Source organism: Fimicolochytrium jonesii (assembly GCF_025526975.1).
Source record: "Fimicolochytrium jonesii strain JEL569 chromosome Unknown EV422scaffold_33, whole genome shotgun sequence".
Classification (NCBI taxonomy): Eukaryota; Fungi; Chytridiomycota; class Chytridiomycetes; order Spizellomycetales; family Powellomycetaceae; genus Fimicolochytrium; species Fimicolochytrium jonesii.
Window position 1 is genome coordinate 285292 of NW_026515700.1, and position 24163 is coordinate 309454.

At 53.3% G+C, this 24163-nt stretch overlaps 7 protein-coding genes across 7 annotated transcripts; 1 reads left to right on the forward strand and 6 right to left on the reverse strand.

Moving 5' to 3' along the window:
* The first annotated feature begins 69 nt into the window (after window positions 1-69).
* Window positions 70-2180, forward strand: EV422DRAFT_544387 (FAD dependent oxidoreductase). Its single transcript, XM_053071385.1, has 6 exons — window positions 70-308; window positions 376-390; window positions 453-560; window positions 625-935; window positions 995-1482; window positions 1561-2180. The coding sequence occupies exons 1-6, from the start codon at window positions 161-163 to the stop codon at window positions 1733-1735; spliced, it is 1245 nt and encodes a 414-aa protein (XP_052921852.1). The 5' UTR covers window positions 70-160; the 3' UTR covers window positions 1736-2180.
* EV422DRAFT_544394 (kinase-like domain-containing protein) lies at window positions 2181-5166 on the reverse strand. Its single transcript, XM_053071386.1, has 17 exons — window positions 5101-5166; window positions 4834-5002; window positions 4538-4770; window positions 4389-4453; window positions 4271-4318; window positions 4186-4207; window positions 4014-4111; window positions 3943-3951; window positions 3789-3867; window positions 3598-3711; window positions 3428-3509; window positions 3314-3336; window positions 3163-3250; window positions 2903-3053; window positions 2654-2809; window positions 2470-2574; window positions 2181-2373 (listed from the first exon to the last, which is right to left on the reverse strand). The coding sequence occupies exons 2-17, from the start codon at window positions 4908-4910 to the stop codon at window positions 2302-2304; spliced, it is 1422 nt and encodes a 473-aa protein (XP_052921853.1). The 5' UTR covers window positions 4911-5002; window positions 5101-5166; the 3' UTR covers window positions 2181-2301.
* A 26-nt stretch (window positions 5167-5192) lies between these two features.
* EV422DRAFT_273823 (adenylate and guanylate cyclase catalytic domain-containing protein) lies at window positions 5193-6794 on the reverse strand. The gene is made up of 3 exons (XM_053065892.1): window positions 6285-6794; window positions 5708-6172; window positions 5193-5631 (listed from the first exon to the last, which is right to left on the reverse strand). Exons 1-3 carry the CDS (start codon window positions 6609-6611, stop codon window positions 5377-5379), a joined length of 1047 nt encoding a protein of 348 aa, XP_052921854.1. The 5' UTR covers window positions 6612-6794; the 3' UTR covers window positions 5193-5376.
* EV422DRAFT_273822 (uncharacterized protein) lies at window positions 6795-8807 on the reverse strand. Its single transcript, XM_053065891.1, has 7 exons — window positions 8532-8807; window positions 8394-8448; window positions 8183-8316; window positions 7978-8109; window positions 7793-7903; window positions 7370-7723; window positions 6795-7292 (listed from the first exon to the last, which is right to left on the reverse strand). Exons 1-7 carry the CDS (start codon window positions 8706-8708, stop codon window positions 6978-6980), a joined length of 1278 nt encoding a protein of 425 aa, XP_052921855.1. The 5' UTR covers window positions 8709-8807; the 3' UTR covers window positions 6795-6977.
* Window positions 8808-11393: 2586 nt separating this feature from the next.
* EV422DRAFT_571414 (uncharacterized protein) lies at window positions 11394-13505 on the reverse strand (the record flags this gene model as incomplete). Its single annotated transcript, XM_053072989.1, has 2 exons — window positions 11394-11741; window positions 11814-13505. The coding sequence occupies 2 exons, from the start codon at window positions 13503-13505 to the stop codon at window positions 11394-11396; spliced, it is 2040 nt and encodes a 679-aa protein (XP_052921856.1).
* Window positions 13506-17995: 4490 nt separating this feature from the next.
* EV422DRAFT_571416 (uncharacterized protein) lies at window positions 17996-19018 on the reverse strand (the record flags this gene model as incomplete). The annotated part of the gene is made up of 1 exon (XM_053072990.1): window positions 17996-19018. One exon carries the CDS (start codon window positions 19016-19018, stop codon window positions 17996-17998), a length of 1023 nt encoding a protein of 340 aa, XP_052921857.1.
* Window positions 19019-21423: 2405 nt separating this feature from the next.
* Window positions 21424-23233, reverse strand: EV422DRAFT_544407 (uncharacterized protein). The gene is made up of 2 exons (XM_053071387.1): window positions 22747-23233; window positions 21424-22538 (listed from the first exon to the last, which is right to left on the reverse strand). The coding sequence occupies exons 1-2, from the start codon at window positions 23026-23028 to the stop codon at window positions 21645-21647; spliced, it is 1176 nt and encodes a 391-aa protein (XP_052921858.1). The 5' UTR covers window positions 23029-23233; the 3' UTR covers window positions 21424-21644.
* Window positions 23234-24163: the final 930 nt, after the last annotated feature.

The window sequence follows — 24163 nt, forward strand, 5'->3', positions numbered from 1 at the left end:
GTGACTTGCCTCTGAATTAAAGTGGGCTGGAGAACAACTCACGCGTCTGACTTGGGAGTTTGGGCCGCGGTTCAAACCATGTGGGACTAAGCAGGAGAAGCTGGGACTGACGGTGGTGGGGCGATCTTCCCACGCTTTCCCACCACTCATCAGACAGACGATGATAGTGCGACATCCCAATATCAAGCGGCTGCAAAGATATCATACGAGGCTTCCAGCACATGGTCGGAGTCATGCTCTAGGCAGCTGCTGTCTGACGGTTCGGGCGGAACCTCATGTGGACGCGACGGTAGACAATCTCGTGATCGGTGAGTTCGTTGTCGGAGTTTTCGCAGGGAGGCAAAGAGGCGCTCAACCTAATTCGCTCCTATGTAGGTGCTGGTGTGGTAGGTAGGATGACAAGTGCATGACTTCCGAGACGACGCGGAGTTCACCGCCGGGCACTTTCGCAGGACTGGCCATAGCTGCGCGTCTCAGTCGACATGGCTCCACGTTAGTACTCGAACGCAACCCGGCATTTGGAATGGAGACGAGTTCACGGAACTCAGAGGTCATTCATGGTGCGTTCGATCGAGCGGAACCGTCACATTCTAAATGAGAACCGCTCACTCCCACTTCGCACAGCTGGAATATATTACCCACCGACCTCCTTGAAAACCCAGCTCTGCATCCGCGGCAACCGTCTCCTCTATTCCCTCTGCGCGCAACACAACATCTCACATAGACGGACCGGCAAATGGATCGTCGCCACCAACGTAGACCAGGCAGCTTATCTGTACGACATGAAGCAACGCGTGGACGACCTAGGCGTTCCCGTCCGCTTCCTGTCCCGAAAAAATGTCACGGAGGCTGAGCCGAATGTGATTGCACATACGGTGCTGGAGAGTCCAACGACGGGGATAGTGGATTCACATGCGTTGATGGCGTGTTTGGAGGTGCGTTGAGGGTGCGGCTCACAGTTGAGACAATGTATCTCAAAGCATGACCGTTACAGGGCCTGATAACCACCCACGGCGGCGACATCGCGTACCGCACATTAGTCGCCTCAATCACACCCTCTTCAAAGGGCGGCTACCTAATCCGCACCTCCGACCCAACACCCTTCCTCGTTCACGCCCGTCACGTCATCAACGCCGCAGGACTCTACGCCGACGACATCGCATCCACGCTCCTCCCTGCTTCCCAAGTACCCAAGATCTACCCCTGCAAGGGGACATACTACACCTTTGCGCGGAATCCTCAACCCGTTAAACGACTGGTGTATCCCGTCCCTGAGAAGAACCTGAAAGGTCTGGGCGTGCATGCCACTGTGGATATGGCGGGACAGGTTAAGTTTGGTCCCAATGCGGTTTATGTCGGCTGTAAAGATGATGTAACGGCCGTAGAAGATAATGAGTTACGAGAATCGTTCGCGTTCGCTATTGGGAAGTATCTCAGAGGTGTGACAAAGGAGGATCTGAGGGTGGATTACGCGGGCGTTAGGTATGTACATGTTCAACCAATCCATTCCTGCCCTCCTCTGGCCCACGAAATCCCACCGATTTCATCTCCTTCACAAAGACCGAAACTCTCATCCCCCACCGACCCCTTCCACGACTTCCACATCGAATCGCCTCTATCCTTCCGGGGGTTCGTCAACCTGATGGGCATCGAATCGCCCGGACTGACAGCATCGTTGGCTATAGCTGAACGAGTAGAGGGGATGTTGGGGTACCGTGATGCGAGGAATTTGTGAGAACAGTCACTAGGGCCTTGTGAGCGTTTGAGGGGTTTTTGGATTTCTCGTCATAGGCGTATTTGTGTTGGTAGCTTGAGTGACGGAGAGACTTGAGGTAGCAGTAGGATCCAAGTGGATTCCGGCCAGTGTTTGCGTCCGAAAGAGTGACGTCGGGTTGGGTTCCCCCATTCATCGTGGCCGCATCGCCACCCTGTATATGTAGAAGAGGCAAGAGGTAGAAAAGACAAAAAAAGGGTTTCAGTTGAAAGAAATGAAGGTCTGGTTTGAGGATTCCACAGAGTGGGCTTCTCAGAAAGTGCGCAGGACGCAGCTCATCACCTTCGAGCAGGACACGGCTCTCGAAGGCTGCACTGCTCTTTTCAGCCTACGCTGTCTATTCCGGCCTAAAACGAGGAGCGCAGGACGCTAGAACGCAGCTCTCGAAGGCTGCTCCTCGTTCACTGCCGAACGGAACAGTCGAATCCTCTCACCAGGAGAGGGTATGCAGAAGCAGCAGATGGATGTACCTTAAAGCGTGTCCTGGTCGGTGCTGTAATTTCAATCCCTCTGTCGGGCACAAAGCATCACTTGACAACCAGATGCTGAACCGCCGCCAGCACGGCCCGATAGAACCGCTTGAACTCGATAGGATCGCCCTAAAGTAGCACAAGTATGTAACGTAGTGAGCGGTGTCGTTCACTTTTGTGCATCAAACCAAAAACTTCTCCGCTCTGTCGAATCCTTTCGCGTACCTTGCTCTTCTTGAACGCAATCAAATGCATGCCCCCACTGACCGGCTGCACATGTATCTCGCCGTGCATCGGGCACTTCCTTCGGTCGACCGTCGTGAACGTTATCTGCCGCACCAGTCAAAGAGACGTTAAGCCAACCTCTGGCTCATCGCGTGAGACAAACCGCAGGACGACCACCACATACCCGCTTAGAAACCGGCGTCATTTTATGAGGCACAAGCAACCCCTCCAGCGCCCCCTGCAACCCCTCACTGATCGCATCCAACCCAGCATCGCTGAAGAACCGCGTGAGACGGACCGAGGGGAAGAGGTCCATGAAGCCGCCGCGTTCGATTTGCGTCTGAACAAAAATCATCCGGACGTAATATTACCGTTAGGTTCAGATGTGAAAAACAGCAATGATCCACATTTGAGAGCAGTGTGATAGACTTACCCCCTGCGTAGCCCCCTGCGTCGCACCATACCGATCCATAACCGTCATCGGCTGCGAAAAGCTCACCAACCCCGCCCGGGCGCCGTCTGCTGCGTCGGAGCCGTTGGCGTAGGCGTCGGCGCGGAGGTCTGAGGGTTGTGAGTAGGATGTTCTGTAAGGCCGGGGAAGAATCGGCGGATCAGATGAAGAGATGAAGACTGGGCGTGGATAATTCAACTGGAAAGAGTGGAAAGGGGCGAGGAGGGGTCCGTGACACTTACAACGCCATTGGATCAACCATATCCTCTGCTGCGGGCCCGAGGTTGGATATCAGTCGCTCGGCTAGTTGGGCTGGGTCGTTGGATTTGCCTGGAGGAGGGGTTTGTGTTAGCTTATGTGAACGTCCATAACCCACTCGTTCCCAATGCATACCGTCGGTGAGTAATGGGTTTGGTCTGCGTCCGAGAAAGCAAGCGGTCAATTAGTCTCGCGACAATGCCTAACATATATACACCCCGCCCAAGTTTCCTGTATCCAGGAACTCACTGGCTACTCCACGCGTTATTCTTGATATCCTCCATCCGATAGCGCTTCGTCTCGTCCACCGACAGCATCCCCATGATCAACTCTATGTGTAAAAGTTATCACCCAAATGCCCTGTTCATAAGTATCCCCGCTCCGTGCCCCACTCCATAGCCTCATTTCCGATCCCTTACCAAGCGCATCCCCCGGAAACCCGTCCCAAGGCATATAACGCAACCCCTCCGTATAATGCCGACAAAAGAACATGAAGCTGTCGTCGTGCTTCGTTGGTTCGCCCCATGGTGTGTCTAAAGTCAGAACTCGGATAGTCAGTTGTGAGGGGAGGGGGGGAGGAGGGGCGAGAGGGGGAAAGGAGGGGACGCACTTCCTGCCAGCAGGACGTAGAGGATGATCCCGACGGCCCAGATGTCAACTTGGTCGCCTTGGTAGTTTAGACGGTGGATCTGGGGTTGAGATTTGTTGGTCAGTTTGCTTGTTTTATTATGAAGTGGACTAACGAGACGAGATCAGGGAGGTACCTCTGGTGCCTGGTTGGAAGAGTGTGATTGGTACAAGCGGCAAAGTATGGAAGGAGATGCATGAAACTTACGACGTACGGCGGCGTACCGCATGGGGTAGTGAGCACGCGGCGCTGTCCTTTGTGAGCGAACACGGTCGCCAAGCCAAAATCGCTGATCTTCAAATTGCCTACGTGCCCCGGATTGCTGTTAGTTTAGCACTGGAATTCTCCCCACAACATCGATATTATGGGCGCTCCTCACCATCTTGATCTAGTAAGATGTTCTACGAGTGGGATCGTTAGATAGAGCTGCGGTGTTTCTCATGTGGAGATGGAAACAATCTCACCTCCGGTTTAAGATCACGATGCGCTATTCCTCGCCCATGGAGGTACTCCTATCAACCCCCATAGATTTCAGTTTGAAATATTCTCCACTCACCCGCCTACTAAACATCGTCACCTCACCAGACCGGCCAGTAGTTGTTGGAGATACATATGAGCAACGACCTCGTCCACGCCCACATCCGGTTCTAGAAGTCCCAAGAATCGTCAGCCACGCCAGTCCTGTCCCGCCCTCCGTGTCTTAGCCCCATCCACCAAATCCAACCCCCTACCTATCCGATCAAACAACTCCCCGGCAGCCGCATACTCCAAAACAATATACACATACGCATCGTCCTCCGCCGCATTCACCATCGCGATAATATTCTCATTCCGCACCGACGCGTGGATTTTGATCTCCTTCTGCAGTTGAGCGAGTGCTGTTGCGCCGTTCGGACCGCGGTGTTTGCGGACGAGTTTGACGGCTAGCGCTTGCCGGGAGACGGGGTCGATTGCGAGTTTTACTCTGGTGGGGGGAGTGGGAGGTCAGTGGAGGGTGGGCGAGGTAGGAGTGGTGGAAGAGACTGACTTTGCATGGGCGCCCTCGCCAATCGTTTCTAGTAGCTCGTAGCCGAGGATAGTGCCTGGCTGGCTTGCTTGCAGCATGCTTCTGTGACACCAGTTTGCAAGAATGCGAGAGGGTGGAGGTGCGTGCTGAGCGGCGGATGGTGGACAAACGAGGCTTCTTCTAGGCGGGGCTTCCAGATGAGGGGAAAACGAGGAAGCAAGGGGGGGTGTGAATTTGCGGAAGGGAGCCCTGATGTCCGAACGCGATCGACATGTCCGGAACACTTACTTTAACGCGTCGTGCTCTCACAACGCGTGAAGAAGGGCTGGACTGGGGACGTTGGACGTGATGCTCTAAAAATCTGTGGATGGCGGAAGGGCAGAGATGGGCAGACCAACGGAGGCAGGGAGCGGAGCAAGCACAGCAAATGCATGTTTTGAAATATGGACAAAATCCCAGAAACCAAAAAAAAAGATGAACCCAAAAGAAAAACCCGAATGTCCACATCAAGTCGAGGACCATGACTCGCCTCGATTCGATTCGTAACCTGGCAGCAGGCTTTCCTCACTGCGCCAGCTTCACCTTTCTCTTCGCCTTCGCGGAGGATAGGCGCTGAGCACTGGAATTCCTGCCGCTCGATTCGCCTGCAGCTTTCGCTCCGTTTGTCTTGCTCCAACCCATGAGCCAGAAACTGCGCATCTTGAGACCGCCTTCAAGCGTCACCTCGCCGGCCGGCTGGAACTCGTAGTCGCCGCCTTTGACGAGATTGTACGTTGTTTCGCTGACGTGGATGCGGGTGGGTTGTGATTTTTGTTCCATCTACGTGTGGGAGAGAGATGAAGCTTGAATACGATGAAATTTGACGGATGTTAAACGGCATCGAGGGGTAACATACCTGACCAGCAATGTTGACAGTATCACCAAACAAAGCGAACTTGGGCATAAGCGACCCAGCAACACCTCCAACCGCGGGGCCACTATGCACTCCAATCCTAATCTGCAACTCCTTTTTAACCTGGTCCGACATATCCAGATTGAACACGGCATCCATAAACCTGATCGCGCACTCCACGACCTCGCGGGCCGCCAGACGTGCAGAGTGGCTACTCGTACCCGCATCGGACCCGGCATCGGAGCCTCCATCCGATCCACTGGTGATGGGTGCAGGAACGTTGGCGCCGCTTTGGCCGTCGAGCCCGCCGACGATCTGGTAGGCGTCGCCGATGGTTTCGGTCTTGTAGACGTCCGAGTAGTCGTCGAGGATGGTGTCGAACGCGGTGTAGAGCCGGTTTAGGAGGTTGACGATTTGGGAGGATGTGGATTGCGATGTAAGGTTTGTGAATTGGACAATGTCCGAATACTGAAGGAACGATGCGATGGAGAAGGATGACGTTGGTCAGTAATGCTAGACCGCGCACCGCGCACTGAAACAGTAGTCCTGAAGGCAGCGTTCCAAGAGCCTGACCACTCACCAAGATGGTAACACAGTCGAAATCCCTGGGCTCACTCTTCCTCCCCATCTTCAAGTCATCCGCTACATACTTCGGCAACATCTCGTACAACAGATTGTTCGACACCTTGTTGTCAGCCTCAAGCTGGTCCGCGACGCTCTGAACTTTCAGCAACGCAGCCATCTCCTTCGCGTGCTGGGCCTTGAGCGCCTTGTACTCGTCTTCGAGCTCGGCTTGCAGCGCCGAGGCGAGCTCGCGGTGCTCCTTGCCCACGCTAGCACGGACTTCGCGTTGCTGGGCTTGAAGCTCTTGTAGGGCGCGGTCGTGCTTTTTGCTGAGGTTAGCCATGGCCTGGTGATTCTTGCGGATTTGCTCTTCGATCTGATGAAGCAGCCCGACACATGAAGGTTGATGTTTGTCATGTATGAAGGGAGAACCATCTTCGGAGATCCGAGGTGGAGATTGCCACCTACCTCTGAACCCTGTTGGGCGGCATCTTTAGCATGCTCCTCATCATCAGCCGCATTCTCAGCATTCGTCCCGGACGTCATCTCCGACGCATCCGAGAAGTCCGTCCCAGTCCCACTATAATCGCTCCTATCAGCAACCGACCCGCTTCCATTCTTGCGACGCTCATCGCCACCGCCGCTGACGCCGCTGTACTCGCTGCCCATCTCGCTGTCACGGCGGTGGGCCGAGTAGGCCTCTTCGGCATCAATGTCGCCGCTGACTTCCAGTTGGCGACGCTCTTCCGCGAGCTCTTCTTCGGCTTCGATGAAGAGGCGTTCGCGCTGCTTGGCGGCGACTTTGTGCGCTCTGTTCAGAGGTTGCCGGAATGGGATGACAGATGCAATCAGTGGGATGGTCACGAACGGCAATTTTGGAATTTTGGAATGAGGGTCGAGGGAACATGTGTTGTATGGCAAATGGCAACGGTTGGCGTGTATCTATGTACCTGACGAGCTGACGGGCTTCCTGACGTTGACTGTGCACCACTCGCTGAGCCTTCATCTGGAGTTGGCGTTGGACCTGTGAACAGGGGGCATGCATCAGCGTTACCATTCTACTAAACTGATCATCACCAGAAGAATACAAGCACTACAAACCTGGAAAGACTTAATCTGCCCCAACTGCGTATCCAAACTCTCCTCCAACTCCTCCCCTTCCTTCTTCTGCTCCGCCTCCTTCGCCAACTCCTCGACCATATGCTCAGCAGCCAGCGTCTCCATCTCCTCCACACAGTTAAGTTCAAGCTCGCTGGTCTTGAGCATATGTTTCAAGCGGAGGAGATGCTCTTCACGTAGCTGCTCGACCTCCTTTTGCATACGCAGTTTTAGCTGGAGCATTTTGCTTTCGTGCACTTTGTCAGAGTCGAGACGGTCTTGCTGGAGCTCGTTGAGGCGGTCGCTTGAGCCGGAGGAATTGATGATTAGGCCTTTGAGCTCGGAGTCTTCGTATTCCTGGAGATTGATGAACGGTGAGTCCCTAACATTTCTAGGGACAACAGTTTCAAACAAGAACAAACGCACCTGCAACAGAAGGTTCCGGTACAAACTCGTATTCTTGATGATCCTGGCATGCGATTCCTGCAACGCTTGGCGTTCTCGCTGCTGTCGAACTTCCAGAGCTTGCATGCGAATCTACATAACGTAAACAAACGTCAGTCGCATTATATCGTGCATCGCAGCGCGACTACCTAGACACATTGAAGTACCTGTTGAGTAGCTCTACGTTCCTGCAAGCGGCGCTTAACAGAAATCACCCGCTGTCGGGCCTCCTCGCGTTGTCGCACGCCGAGTTTGAGGGCACGCAGTTCTTGGGTGACTTTGTTGAGCATGCGTTGCGTCTATATTTGTCGACGGCAAATCTCCCTGTTAGACGTCAGCAAGACAATTTCGAGCCTGTGGAAGCGTACACACCTCTTCTTCCTCTTTGAGGTCCGCTGCCTCCTCTTCCTGGCGCCGGGCGATCCACTTGCGCTCCAGATCCTGCATGTCGGCGAGAAATTGGGCTTCGGCGATGTTGGCTTCGCGGATGTGGGCCTCATCGATGCCTATACCGGTGAGGATCCATCAGTCAAGGGTTAGGGAATCAATAGTACATGAGGATTGTTGACTAGGGGATACACACGGAAGTTGTTGGCACGATGGATCCGCTCGATGGTCGCATCTGCTTCACGCCGTTCCTACATTTCGACGGGAAGACCATTCCGGGTCAGTACATGCAGCAAGCCACTTGCGAAAGACCTCTATCGGATGAGATACTCACCACCGCCAGCGCCTGAGCAAGCGCCTCATCCTCGAGCCTCATCAACTTCAAATGGGACAGCAGCTCCGCATCCTTCGAGGCATCGTGCATCTGCGACAGCGACGCCAACTGCTTCTTCCCATCTGGCACGTTCGTCACGGCCATGTCGGCGTGCTCGGAGCCGGCTGGAGGACACATTGTTATGCCGGATATTTCTTTCTGCTTGTACTATCGTGTCTATTGGAGTTTCGAGTGCTGGGTTCGTAGATACGTCCAGCGGGAACGCCCTGGACGAAGCGATTCTGATTCTTCAAGCACAACTTATATTCGTCGGGGTTGAAGCCGAGTGCTAGTTCTCGTCTCCGAATGGGGTCAACCCGTTTGAGTTGAACCTGCATGCAAGTACAAACTTGGAGAGGCAGGGGTGGGCCGCCGTCCTGCTCCAGCTTTTATACCTGTCCGGAATTGCAAATCCCTATTGCACTATTCCGCGGGCTGTGACGCCTCTGAATGGAACTCACCTCGGAGGGCGGGCTGGGTTTGAAAGAGTGTCTGGGAAGTTTCCCCGCTCCCCCAAACCCCGACGTTGCATACTCCCTGGCTATCTGGACCCCTCCGTGCAAGGAGGCGGGGCTGAACCTAAGTTCAACCCTGGCGCAGCCACCTGACGGAATGGATTTCTGGCCCTAGATGTGCAGTGCAACACAATTGCATTTTGTTTGGTTTAGGGTGTGCGGAGTGTGGGCGTGGATGGGGATGAAAAACGATGGATCAACTGAGCTGAAAGAAATACTGATTCCAGGTTTCTGGACCATCAACTGAAAGGGAGATGAAAAGGGGGATCCTTGTAAGGAAGTTCACCGCCCTGGATCGGCGTTTGTTAAGATAGGTTCGGCGCTAGATAGTTTTTCTGCATTGTGTCGACTGACAGGGGCGCGCGCGCTGTCGCTTGTGCTGTGCGATTACATAAGCCCGGTAATAGGCGGCATGATCATTGGTGGTTCGCACACATGGAAAGGCAGCTTCGAGTAACCAACCCTTAGACCCGTAATGAATTCTATGCAGGAGGGGGGAGGAGTAGGTGTCGACGGGGCCAAGGAACCCTATCCACCGCTCAAAACGTAAGCCTCCACAACTCGTCAAGATCCATATCTCCTCCCCATCGTGACAAACTGCACCTTGATCAAATCGTCGGGAACGTCTTTATTCGCTACCTCCAAATTGTGTTCTAAGAGTTTGCTTCCCACAGAATGGAATTGATACGCTCATAGTTTCATTGAATTCCCACAGCAGCCCTTGAGAAGCACTGTCGCAGTTAGCAAAAATGAGATCGGTGGTATCATTCGAGCTGTATCGGGCTTTCGGGAGTGAATGCGACGCTGTTTGATTGGTGGAGGAACTTTCGAGTTGGACCGGACTTTCGAGGGTGAAGGGGATGTTGGTCGGTCGAGGATGACATCATTCAAACTGAAAAGTGTTGCTCTGTTACTTGTCGAGGATGTTCGTCCAGTAGCGGTCCCGAGTGTGCGTGCGGTCATTCTCCGTACGATCCCTTTTGATCTTGACGCCAGAGGTGCCAGTGAAGTCACCGTCATTCGACGGGCTGGCATCTTGTCCTCGTGGCGCATTTTGCATTCTCGACGCCTACGACGACATCTCCAAGCTGCCTAAACTCGTGCTCCTTCAGAACTACCTTCGCCCGTCCCAGATAGTCCTTCAATCTTGCTATGTATATTGTGAAAGTGCTTAGTGCCAATGGGTCACCGTCTTTCTTCTTCAGCCCACTCACACTCGCACAAAAGTGCTTACTGAGTTCTTTGGGTGAAAGGTCTTCAAGGACAAGAGGTTGCGGGGGGTTGAGCGATTCTCGGTTTCCTTGAAAGCAGAGGTCCAGTAGACGCGGCCCTTTCTAGCATTGAACTTGGACTCGTCGTCAGAGGTCGAGTCGTCGTCCTCAGACTCGGGAGGTGGCAAGTATTGCTGTTCCGACTTGGCGAGTGGGAGGCTCTCAGAGCTGTGTTGATACAGCTTTCGAGACAGGCTGCAGTTCTTGAATATAACCTTTCTGAAGCACCGTTGAGGTGAAAAATCACAAGCAGACTCTTCTGCATCGTTATGTATATATATAGTTTCGTACGTGGCTGTTATTGCCAGTGGGGGAGGCCAGTCGTGCGAGACTGTTATTGCCAACGTTGTTGACCTGACATGCCTCTTGGCACTGTCAGTTGACGTCAATCCGTCAAAAGGAAGCTGCAGAACGCATCACGATTATAATAGTCAATTCCATACATGCGATCATACAGCGCTCATAGGAATGCATCCTGCGTGATGTGAAGATTCGAAGGGCGTCCATCCGTTCCTAAGCGTATTTCTCCTTCAACCGATATTTCCTCCAACGATATTCTACATTTCGTGTCTCTCGGTGTGATCGAATTTCCCTCCAAACCCAGCAACAGATGCAGGAAAAGTCTGAGCGTGTCCCGGTAGAGGAAATGGGCGCCTTTTTGTGAAGGCTTTTGGAAGGGTATGGAGGGGTCAAAGATAATCCTTCGATTCTATGTACATTTATTGCGGTCCAGCAACCTCTAATTGTGTCCATCTCATGCGGGACATACAGTACGCCGTTGCTGCCGGGCCAAAACTTCCGTCTCCGATATCGTAATCGGTGAACGCGAGGGTCCAGCACAAACTACATATCACAAAATGTCGACGCTTTCGTCCTCTAGAACTCTACGCGTAAGTGAAAAAGTCCTACGGCTTCTCGGCTGTCAATAACCACGACCGTGGCGTTATCAAACGGGCTACACGTGAATGGAAAGTCGTCTGAGTGTACGGGTATAGAGACGAATCCTATTCAAGGGCCGCGACGGTGGCGTGTGCGCATCAGTACAAAGCCCATTGATAGATCGCATGCGAATCGTTCCCGGGCAAACCGTTATCCACGCAGCCCTCGGACCCGACATAAGTGTACAGGTACGGGGCGCCACGAGGTTGAAGGAAAAAGCTAACAGGACACGAATGGTTGAAAGTTCCCTTGAACTCGCCTTGCTTGGCGTCCCACTGTCCAAAGACGCGACGGGTGTCGTCCATGGCAGTGAAGATATTTTGGCCATCGTCACTGATATCGACGTAATTCTTGTTGGGGGACGTTGAAGGAACCTTGAGAAGTATGTGGGCGTCGCGGACTAATTGGGAGTTGTGTTGAAGATCGGGTTTCAAATTGGGCGCCACCTATCAGTAATAAAGGGAAGGTGAGTACACAAACATGCAGAATGCTATTTCGAAGTGAGAGGTATCGCTTACCATGATTGTCGAATTCCAGATGATGTAAATAAGGTCCGAAGACGGGGACCATCGGAACCCGATGGTGGAAGGATCATTCATGGCTGCCTCGTAGTCCCATATCCCTATGGGCAAGTCTCGACGGCCAGAGTAGATGTTAAGCGTCTCGGTGTCGCTTGGTATGTGACTCAGACTGTAGTTGCTGGCCAACAGGGTAACCTGGGCTTGGTGCATTGAGACATTGGCCCCATACGTGAAAGCGATAGCGTCTCCGTCGGGGGAAAGACCGAAGTATTTATCAGCCCCGGCCCTAAGCACTATCGGTTTTTCGCCTGGTTTCGAAATCGTCGTTGTCCCGGCTTCGAAATCGTAGGATAAATGAGTCCCGTTCTTGGCGTCCGAAATGCACGCGGTGCTATCTAACGACTCGACGCGCCTCGTACGAGTGTTTAGGACCCGAGTTTCCTCGCGAGCGTCTCCATCCTTCCTCTGGGTGCATACAAATAAAGACTCTCCCTCAGGGTCCTTTATAGGATCGAAGCTGAGTGAGATCATATTCGTAAAAGGGATGAAATCCACCGTAGGAGTCTTATTGACATTTGGAGCTTGCTCAACGCTCCAGCTTAGGATGTTATAGTCGAAAATTTGATTCCCGTTGGAGGGATCAGCTCTTGACGCGATAGAGTAGAGTCGGTCGCCCTTTGGAGAGGCAATCATACCGAAAACCGGCTGAGTATGGCCTCTCAACACTCTGACCATGGTACCCGGCACAATTGGCTGTGAGGTCGGCTGTGGAGTCGGCGTACTCAGACTGGTGCTGGGATCGCTGCGATCCGCGGTGCCGCCGGATGTATCCCGTTTTCCAAATCCGATCTTCAGTCCCACCGCAACGGACCCGGCAAGGACCACCAAAAGCAAGATGAGCATGCCAATCCGGATGCGTCGTTGGCGAGACCCCTTTGCTCCAAGGTAGGTTGTCCTCTTGCCCGACTCGTCAAAGGGAGGAGTAGTACTCCGCTTCACGTAATGCGGGGTCTCCACGGCGCCTAGTTCGCTGTCGTCCCCGAAAACGGTATAAGCCGGAGGCGAACTGTAGGAGAGCGGCCGTTCTCGCCAATCTGCTATTGCTGCTGCTGCTGCGATGGTAGGGACCATCGGTTCGCGGAATGGAGGTTGTGATGTCTCTTGAGCCATCAAGCCCGCTGAGGGCCCGACAACACGGGATTTTTCGCCGCCCCTAGCGACGAGCTCAAGTTCCTCCGGCCGCAGCAACTCCACAAGAAAGTCGATCTGCGAATGGCGCGACGCTTGATCTTGACGACGCTCGGGAAAGAGCCAAACCCGAAGAGGATCAGACCCAAAAGTAATCTCTGCGGCCATGAAATGGTCCTGCACGGGAGTCTTTCGCAGCTCGCTTGGGTAGCGACAACCCGTCTGGTAAGCGGCATTTAGTCTGGAGTCGGAGCTTCCCAGACCATTCGGCTCGTCGATTCGCCATAACCGAAAGTGCTGTTGACGTGGCGACGTCGGACTTTTTCTATCGCTCGAAGGGAAAAACAAAGAGGGGTTGCTGGTGATAAAGGGTAAGCCGAGTAAATTAGCGATCGAGTCGACAAAAGAGGTGACCGGCTGCTCGAGGTCGTTCTTAGTGAGGCGTACGAGAAATGCTTCCGCAGCGGGGTCGAGGCCGTAGACGAGTCCAACCGCTTCCATCACGTCCTATTGCTGCCGATCGTCTTTCTCGTCTCGGATTGTCTGGGAGGATTTCTCGGCCGCGCCGGACGATGCTGGAGAGTGCCAGAGATTATCGAGGACACTGGAGCTTCCGACCAGGCCCTCTTCCTCACAGTTCCAAGTTCCCGCCGACCATTCTCTTGGGTCTTGTCGGAGTTGTCGGCCTTCGTTATCATAATGCAGTGTAACCGTTAAAAATTGTGTCGCTGTGAACGCCGGGCGGTAGGATTCCCGTACAACTTTTCGTGTCGCCCTGCAGACAAAAACTCCCCAACCGAGCTCGGCAAGAGTCCGGGAATCGAGAAGATCAGGATATTCCACTTGCCCCACAGACATGGAGAAAGAGTCGGCGGTAGGGCAAACAGCTAGACATGCCTCCGTATTCTCTCCCCATATGCCACTCCGCACTTGAGGGTTGTGGGCGAGTCCAGCGATTTGACTATTGCCGAGCTACGTTTCCACCGCCACCGACCTGCCCGACCGGTAGAATGGTACCCGCAAACCCTTGGGCGAGATGGAGCTGCCCCGAATTCTCCGTCAGAGGATGCGACAAATGGAGCAGAAGTTGACTGAAGTGGAGAGGCAGCTTCAAGAAACGCGACGATTGTGGGAGGACGCAGCGGTGCGCCGGCAGATTGGAATAAACGTAGAAACCGAGTACAAGCGGCAGTTGCTTGAGGCGGCTAGAGGGGTCGGAGTGAATTGCTCAATCCTTGAGAAGGCGAACGGGGAGTGGGATGTAGCGGTGATCTTCCGAACAAGCTGGGCGCGCGTGATGCAGGTCGTGGATGGAGGTGAAGAAGCAGTGGCTGGGTCTGGACCCTAGCGCATCGACCGCGGAGCTCCTGGTAACCGAGACAGACTTTCGCTATCTTTTCAGAGACTTCAATGGTCGAGCTTTGACGGAAGAGGTTGCTTTGGAGTTGGTGGAGGCGGGTTTGTACGATGACGACGATCAGAGAGCGATGGCTGAGAACATGGTGCGAAAGTTGGGCAGAGTGAGGAATCAGCAAAATCAGCGCAACACTCGTTTCCTTAAACGTACCAGAATTACGCAGCCCCACCGCACGTGCTCGTCAAGCCCTTATTATTCTGGCGCCCCACCGCACCATCAATGTACCTAATCAACGAGGCTCCAATGACATTGACCGTTGATCGAGAGAATAGGACGCATAGTTTCAAAATTTAAATGGAAACGAGACGATGCCGCAGCTTGTTCAGCATTGTTGACTGGGTAGACTACGAGTACCCAAACCACTCGTATGTTGCATTCGAGAGTGAGGTTATTGGGGAGGGCTCAGTGCCGGAATGGACGGGACCAAATCAGCACATCTGAAAGTACATGTAGGGGGGTTAGGGTTAGGCTGCAAACAGGCAGATCTCACGTATGCATGCCGCATGTCCCTTTCGAGAGGATGACGCATTCCAAAGAGCGCCCGTCTCGACAGGTATGTACCGCAAGGACAGACGGCTTGGGCAAGGGCGCCTGGAATCGAACAGGGGCATGGTGTGTAGGCCTTTGCGGGCACAGCTTTCCCCCGCCTCCGGAGCTCCTATACAAGAGCTGTCGTGCTTAGACGATGGAATGTCCAGGAACAGATTCAGATGATTACTTTCAATGAAGAAAACTTTCACGAAGAATGAAGCACGCCATTCCAGCGCAGATATTGGTGCTGCTGGAGGAAAGCTTTGACCGCAGTTTGGTTCTTGCGAGCGCCGCTCCAGAAAGGAACGTCCATCTGATCTCCTCACGCGCTGTAAAGCTCCTTGAAGTTGAGATTTGGGGAGTTAAGGAACATATCATGGTGTAATGGATATCCTTGTGAACAGCTTCACCGTGAGGCTGTGTGATCTGAAGCTCGGAAGGACAAACCCCATTTGGAATCTCCATCCGGGATATCGATTCGGTTGTTGGGAAGCATTGCGGTCCCCTGTCCCGTGAAGAAACAGTCAACATTGTTGCGTGCATCGATAATCTTGAAAGAATCTATTGATCTGATGCCCGATCAAGGACCTACATAAGATTTGGTGGGTCCGGAAAGAATCAGCGATTTGCAGCATCGATCCTTGAGAAACAGGCTTCCACGTACTTTCCTGGACTGTTGTCGATAATGCAAAGCTGGAAGAGTGGTAGCGTTTCCCAAGGCGTGACTGCGTACAGTAAGGCAAAAGGTTAAGAAAAGCTCAATCGTGTAAAACCATGCCCAACCTGGTCATTGAACCGGCTCTTTCAGATTCACTTTGATGCGTATTATGGGCATTTGGGTCATGTAAGCTACAGTGTCTTACACACAACCACGCCAAACCACGTCAAACCGATTCTAAGAGAGCCAGGACATAGTGCGATCGTAATTCAAGCATAGCCCGACGGAAAAGTACATACTTGCGAAGCGCCCCTGCTTGAAAAGATGCGGGGGGGTCATCCGAATCAGGCTTCCCGTTCTATTCAACCAAAAGGGCAGGAAGAAAGCGACCCTTCGATCATTGCCGCAACGGAGAAGCGGTGAGAATAGAGGAAGCACAGAGTCCGCCGAAGAGTTCCGTTTATGTCTGTGCGGGTTACCCGTAGTTTCGGAAGTTTTTTGAGGCTATCTGCATTGGGCGTTACTACGGAGGATGGCCACTCGTGCTACGATATGCAAAGAGAAAAAAGTAGCAAAGAACTTTCTCCACAGAACCGTGCGTATTAGATTCCTTGCGAATCGGGGTCCTTCCATTTGTGCGTAAGCCAAAAGACGCGCTGTCGCTTTCCGCGTTGATCGCCCCGAAATCACAAACGGACCCTTGGCGGGTCCTTCCGGTATGTGCACAAGCAAATATTTACGTATTGATTTCCGCGTTGATCCAAAACTGACCCATGGCTCAAGTCTTCCGGAATGTGCAAAAGCAAGCTGACCCATGGCTCGAGTGTTCCGGTATATGCGGGTTGATCCAAAAGACCACGGCTCCGGTCTGACGGCATGTGCAAAAACAAATGAACTTGACAGTTTCCAGACAAAATGATATTATATACAGTACAGCCAACGGACATAAACCTGTGCACCCCCTCTCATTGAATTCAATGACCGTTTCACAAGCGGATGCGCGTTCCATCCAGCCTGCCTCCGGACAAGCCAACCTCCAGCCGGACAAGCCAGGATCTTACCGACATGCCCGCAATTGCGACCTCCATCTTCATGCACTGCTATGGGCAAACCACTCTCCCCTCAGAAGAGGGCTGCCATAGTGGTGCTGCACAGGTCAGGCAAGAACAAGCGACAAATAGCTGCACAGGAGGGGGTTGCACTCAGGACTGTTCAGTATACTATCAAGAAGTTTGCTGCTGAATCTGCGGACAGCCCAACGTCCTATCAGTCAAAAAAGCCACCGGGAAGACCAGCTAAGTATCAACCAGAGGACAGTGACTTGGAGGAGTTCCGCAGACTTGTTCTCTCAGATAGTCAGACACGAGAAAAGACACTAAAACAAATTCGGTTGGAATTCATCGCTCTTACAGGTATCACGGCATGCGAAAAGACAGTGCGTCGTTACCTTCACAAACTCCTCCATTTGACCTCCCGCTTCAAAATCCACAAGCCGTTTTTGTCTGACGAGCACAAAGCAGCACGCCTTGCGTTTGCGTTGGAACATCAGCACTGGACAGTTGCGGATTGGTCACGGGTTGTGTGGACGGATGAGACGTCTTTTGATATTGGCTGGGTTCCCAAAATGCGATGTTGGCGTCTGCGAACTGAACGTTTTCACCTTGACTGTATCAGAGGCACTCGACGTAGCGGACGCAAAACATTTATGTATTTGGGAGCATTTATTGGAAACGCTGTTGGTCCATTGACGCAGGTCCAGCCGGTTCAGCGTGAGGGCCAAGTTCGCGGTAGGGGTATCAATTCCACTGCTTACGTTCAGCATTTAACCGCTCATCTTTTGCCAATGTGGCAAAACCTTGAGATTTTTGTTCCCGACCTCCTTTTCATGCAGGACAACGGCCCTATCCACACTTCTGCCGAAACGCGCCAATTCTTTGCCGAGCATGGCATCAACATCATGCCGTGGCCAGCGCAGAGCCCCGATCTCAACCCAATTGAAAACCTCTGGGGGATTGTCAAGCGGGAGGTATCGCAGGCTAATGCAAATGCGGTGGGACTGGATGGTGTTGTGCAGCAGGTGTGGCCAACAGTGGAAAGGCATTTGGATAACCTAGTTGGATCGATGCCGACAAGGATGCAGGCAGTCATTGTTGCAAACGGAGGAACGACACGGTATTAATAAGGGTATTAGGCAGGAACCGAAGTCTAGATTTCATCTAGATTAGGTTCCTTATTGATCCCCGAGACTAAGGATGATGAGTCCGCGTCTAAATCAGTTGCGGCAACGCGACCGGTCACTGACTTAGTCTCAAGGGGTGCACAGCTTTATGTCCGTTGGCTGTACATGTCTTGACCTTCCCCATCCGCTGCCTATGTCCACGCTCTCTATACACATCCCGAAACGCTTTGGCGCGCTGCGTCCTCCGTGCTTGTGCCGGCGGCGAGAGACTCTGCCGAAGATTCTGCGTACGATGAAAGCGGCCGAGATTCGATAATTGCCGCGTGTGGAGGAGGAAAATGCTTGTTGCGAGTGTCCGTGACCCACTCGGTGACAGGGGAGGTAGATGTAGGCTCTCTAGACCGTGATATGTGGTACTGCGGAAGGGGTAGGGCGGCGGCGTTCCCCTCGGGCGATTTGACGAGAGAATGTCTCGTCAGGAGGATGTCCATGGCGAAGACGATCCCAAAGTTGTACTTTGCGATACAGACGAAGTTTTGGATGGCGGTGTTTACTGCGGTCGCTTCCGATGGGATGAACGTGATGGCAAGGATCAACATGATTATGTTCATGTAGAAGACGCGGAACAGACTGCCGAGGAAGACGTAGCGAAGGAATGAGCGGACGCAAGTGACGCCGGCTCCTTCGGTCGCGCCAGTCATCTCCCGCGAGTCTTTCAGCAAGACAGTGGTGAGGATGGTGTCGTTTATCACGATTGCGATAAAGTACAGAGTATGCGCCCTGTATATTCTTTGGTCCCAGATAGTCTTGTCCAGAAGACGAGAAACGGATACGGGCAGGCGAGCAAGCAGAAATATTCCGCCGAAGGTGAAAAGAAGCCATCTATTGCGCCTGCGGTGGTCGTTTGAGTACTTCATCATGGCAATCTTGCAGTAGGTAGTGGCGGCGGCCAGCAGCTCAGACAACCACCAAACAATCTCGATCGCAACAATCAGCGCGAGAAACCGAGCGTCGGTCATTTCATTCCGATTGAGGATGCCGTTGTGCACCGCCACAAGAAAGGTTCCTAAACACCCGCAGAGGGAGGACCACAACGCGCAACGCAGATAGTTGTTGCGCTTGACGAAAAACATGCAATAGCCGCAAATCATCGCGTTGAAGAGATATGCGGTGAACTTGATGTCTGAAAAAAGGCTGAGGAGCTCCTGTCCATCGTTGACGGTCGGCATGGTGGAGACGGAAAGGCAGGTGATGTGGGTGGGAGGTTTTTCGTCGCTAACAGCGAAACGAGACCAAAAAGCAGAAGACTGGGTGAGCGATGCATGTCTCCCTGTTTATAGAATTGTTTTTACTTGGGCAGCCTCAGGTTGGTGAGCGCCAATATATTCTTTACAGGTCGGACCGTGATCCCGCTTCTTTTTAATAGTTTCTAGAACCCGCTAATCCCTTCCGCTTACGCGATACCGACCCGCTTGCCACCTCACAATGAAGTTAACGCCAGTGTCTTCGACAGAAGGATTGTAAATGGTCTCGGTCAACCAGTCGGGCGCGTTTTTGTCTCGATTTTGGGAGGCAACCACGACCTCCGATCGGGAATCATACTTACTGATGGACAATTATCCCTGGAAAGTTAATGTTGAGAAGGCGCTCACAACGTCTCTTTGGCGTACCGCATCCGGCTGACGAGGAGCTCCGGTGAGAAGCTTTACGTCCGGTCCTCCGGCTTTGCTCTGACTTGACGACTGAGGCAGGAACGCCGACGATATTCCAAGCTGTCTCTCAAGGCGCCTGGAAAACTCATATAGTGCAGCGATCGTGGGAAAGGCTCTGATGCAGTTGCTGAAGCTGGTATGTCCGTGGCGATGAGGGAACTTTTCAACTCGCAAAACTATGTAAGGCAAACGAAGCGTCGTCCGTCGACCCTTCGGTGCTTGACGTGTCGCTTCCTCTTGACTTCGAAGCGACGTGGATGGACCCAACAAAGGCATTCCCAACGATCCGTGAGCATGGCTTCTCGTTGAAGTCGGTGTCCCTCACGAAGACACAGAGACGTATCTGGTACCTGTGACCCTTTGCGGAACGTCTTCAATGGAGACTAGCGTTGATTGACCGGCCGCATGCCCTGTCCGTTCTCTTTATACGCCATTCGTGTATTGATATAATAGTAAACGTGTAGGAGAGTGTAACAGACATGTCCCTCCGATCTCTCTTCAATCCCCACCCTAAGCACACCACCGCCACAATTCCGCCAATAGCCGCAATCTCTCCTTCTCCGGCCTTCCCTCCTCGCTTGCTCTTTCGGCGCACACCCAAAAGTCGCAAACAACCCACCGCGTACTAATCATACTGCCTGCGGCTCCTTATCGACCACAGTCCAATCTTGGTCCCAGTCTTCGTCGATATAGAGAACTCTGGCATGGGCGCGTCGGGGGAGTCTTCCGGTCGGAGTTAAGTGGGAGCGCGTTTGTCACTTCACTGAGGATAGACTTACTGCAACACAAGCTACACAGGCACTCACTGGAGTCATACTCCATAGCAACAGTTGGTACGGCCTCTGGTTGTCTATCGGCCTCTAGAACATCTTTGAAACGCTGTTTGGTGTTACTCTTACATCAGCACATATGTTGGCCGTCCCCGTCGTCAGCGATACTACCTCCCGAACGTCGCAGAGGGCAGAAGTCGACGCAGAGGCTGCGAATCGTTAAGAAAGCGAAGTCTATAACTCCGCGGCTACCGCCAGCGAAAGTGAGGCGGTCGTCGGTACGATCCTCATCACTGAAGACGCCGCCGGCACCGCCGGGGACAGCTACCAGAACTCGTCGGCGCGCCTCCGTCGGAAAACTCACGCCACATGTCTAGGTCGCCTTGACTTAAGCATGAAATCCGATTCATCGTGAGTGCAACGTCATCATATGCAAAATACTATTACCGACCGATGGAATCGGCGCTGGACCGCCAACGAAGGATGTCTTGATGGAGAACGAGCTTGCCACCGGTTGAAGCAGGCGGTGGCGGACCCTTGTTCGGTTAGACCATCATCGAGAAGCGCTTTGCGCTTTGCTGCGAAAATAACATCTAGGGCCTTACGACGACTCGTCCTGTCCATCGGTTGCCAGACCCTCCCTCATCGTAGCCGCCACCATGGCTTAAACCCTTTTAACCCTTCATCCTTAACCAAAAAAAATCCACGTGCCCGCCCACTGGCCGTCCCCGTCTCAAAAATGCTTTCAGATCGCTTAATAACGTCTCAACCGACGTCGGCTTCAATATCTCCCCGTTCCGTATGGTCAACCGTTCATCAGCGCCCAGAGGTGGGTGTTGAGCTTCTGGGGCGGGAGAGCTTCGAGATCAAGGGATCCTGTACGGCCTCACTGGCGGAGTTTCGCGCGCGAGCGACGGCAACGTCGTCAGAGTCTCGTGCTGCCATGTTGCTGTGCGGAGGTTGCCGACTGGGAGGTTTGGGAGGACGGCCTCTGGAGGGTAATAATTTAGAATTGGGAGCTACGTCAAGTTAGATCGACAGGAGCTCGGTTTTTTCTTTGTGAGGATATTGGGCAAGAAGGCTCTCAGTGGCTCCTCGTTTCCGCAAGAGAAGCAAACGAACTGCAATCTGAACGCAGAGAAAGCAAAAAGTGTCAATTACTGTCAATCTCGCGAAGAAAATCCGACCTTTCCGTTCTTCGGCTACGGACAGCAGCTGCTCCAGGTTGATAGACAAAAGGGAGGGTATATGTACGGTACGCCGTGACCTCATGTATTCAAAGGTACATGACAAGATGCAAGCGTATTGCCGAGGTGAAGAAGTGAGGGAGAAGTTAATCAACCTACATATCCCACCTCTACCTATACGGCATTTTAATAAAGCCCCTCAACCAGCTTCCTAACTCCCTCCACCATCTCCCTCTCCTCCCCACTAATCCCCTCCTTCTTACTCAACCCCCCCGTAGCCCTCTCCACAATAACATCCAACTGATCTCTCCCAACGTTCTTCTTTGTCAACGTCGTCTTGAACCCCAACTGCCGAACCAACTCCAATATCTTGTCCCCGACCTTCTCCGCATCCTTCACGTCGTCATCGCTGCGAGTGTTGGTGCCGATAAACGGGAGGATTTCTGCGATTTTAGCGGCGGTGGCGGGTGAGGAGCGCGCTTTCAATTTGACGACGTGGCCGAGGGTCAGGCAGCTCGTGATGCCGTGCGGGATACCGTACGGGGATCCGAGCGCATACCCCAGCGTATGGGAGAGTCCGAGGCCGCCTTTGATATTGGAGCCAAGGAAGCCGAGGGAGGCGTAGGCGGCGAGGAAGAGGCGGGTGATGGTATCTGGGTTCTGCGGGTCCTGTTTGTACTTGGGGAGAAAGGTGAAGAGTTCTTTGATGGCGGAGAGGGCCAGGAGTTGGCATGGCATCCAGGTTGCTGTGGGGTGGTATTGCAGTTCGATGGCGTGGTCGAGGGCGCGGATGCCTGTGGAGATGAAGAGGTCCGGTGGGGTGTGCGCGCCGAAACGGGGGTCGTAGAAGACGTGGGTGGGTAAGGTTCCCGGCTGGGAAATGGCTTGTTTGGTCCCGTCGGGTTGGGTGAATCCGGCGCCGAAGGTGCATTCGGCGGCGGAGAGGGTGGTGGGGATCGCGATGTGGCGGAGGTAGTGGCCGGTCTTTTCGTAGACGCGGAAAGAGATGGCTTTGGCGGAGTCGATGGGTGAGCCGCCGCCAATGGAGATGATGGTATCGATTGGGTGGTCTCCTTGAGCCTGAATGCGAGAACGAAAGGGTATGATGAGTGTTGAGTATGAGTGTGTGAAATTGGGCGATGCATCAAAACGACATCCTCCTCGCTGCGCTCGCGACAAGGATGTTGGGCATCGATGCTCAAGAACACGGGCTCGCTATCGCTCGCAGGTATTCGCTGCCGCTCCCTTGCGCCAAACAACGCTCACTCCTTTCGTTGCTAACCCTCACCTTCAAAACAACCTCTACCGCCTCATCCAGCTCCTTGACAGGCGCATGTTGTTTGATTTTACTGAAAGTCACGGCATGCCTCTCCTTCCCCAACAACTCCTCCACCTCTTTGACTAAAGGCGTTTTTGTCGCCAGCGAGTTCCCCGTCACAATAAAAGCTCTAGAATCTTCCTTGGGCAGGGCGGCAAGAAGGTTATCTTTCACGCTGTTTGGGCCGTAGGAGAGTTGTTGGAGGGTTGTTGGCTTGTAGGTGCCCTGCAGGGGTGAGCGAGAGGATTCCATCTTGTGCCTTGTTCTTGTTGTTGTGTTGTTATGTTGTTGTGAGGTGTGAGATATGAATGCGATTATTTGAGCGACAGGGCAGTGAGTACCGGGTCTATGTACTGTACTGTAGGTGCGGGTGCTATGTGAGGGCCATGCCACACTGCGTTCATAATGGCGGGGCGGGATGGGGCTCTCCGCCGGTCCCGCAGAACACCGGGAGACTCGCCCGTCTGGGGAAGTGTGACATCACGCGCGCGAAAGTCGTCGCGCAAGACGTCGCTGCGAACGTGGACTCCGACGACGCAGACGCCACGAGCACACAGGAGAAAAGGCAGAGAAGCATGGGTGGGCTCATTATGCGAGGAAATATGATGGACCGCCGCCGTAGTACATACATAGGACACAGTTGCGCAATCTATGTATATAGCTAGCTTTCGCAAGTCTTGGTCAGGTCCGCTATCGCCAAATATTGCGGAAGGGCCAGATCATATCTACATGGCTAGCTCCTCCACTCCCTCCTTTCGCAGTTAGGCGGTGAGAGTAAAGCTCGCGGCATGCGTCTGCTCCTCGAGCTACTGTTAGTGCTGGGAGATCCTCGTTGGCGAATATAGGATGGTCCAATGTGACATCACCCGGAACACCAATGCCATTAGCCAGCAACGTCCCCTTCTTGGACTTCTTTATCGTTTTCAAGATTTTTGCGCCATGTCCGGCGTTCGACTCCTGAAAGAAATCAGACATCTGATCTTGAGGATCTGAGGTTTTGATAAAGGCGGCGTTTTGCGTGCTGAACGCGAGCACGCCGGGTTCAGACGATGTTCTGAACAGCGCCGAGCCAGACCAGAGACGCTATTCCCCGTCCCATCGGAGGGATCTGTCATGTGGATAGACAGGTCTGGGATCGCCAACTTCCAGAGCATATGGACTTGCGCCTGACGGGTGTCACGTACTGTACTGCTGGTGCTGGTGGACAGGAAAGAGGGATCGCTTCGTTGTACTGTACCTCTGTCAAGGTCGCGAAGTGGGGGAGAATGGACATCAGTCGGCAATCCACCGGCGCTGCCTGTCCAAAGAGCGCAATTGCGACAGCTTCTCCGTCACGGCGGTTGTACCACGCTGTAGGAATTTGGCAATATGAGAATCGCCATCTGGC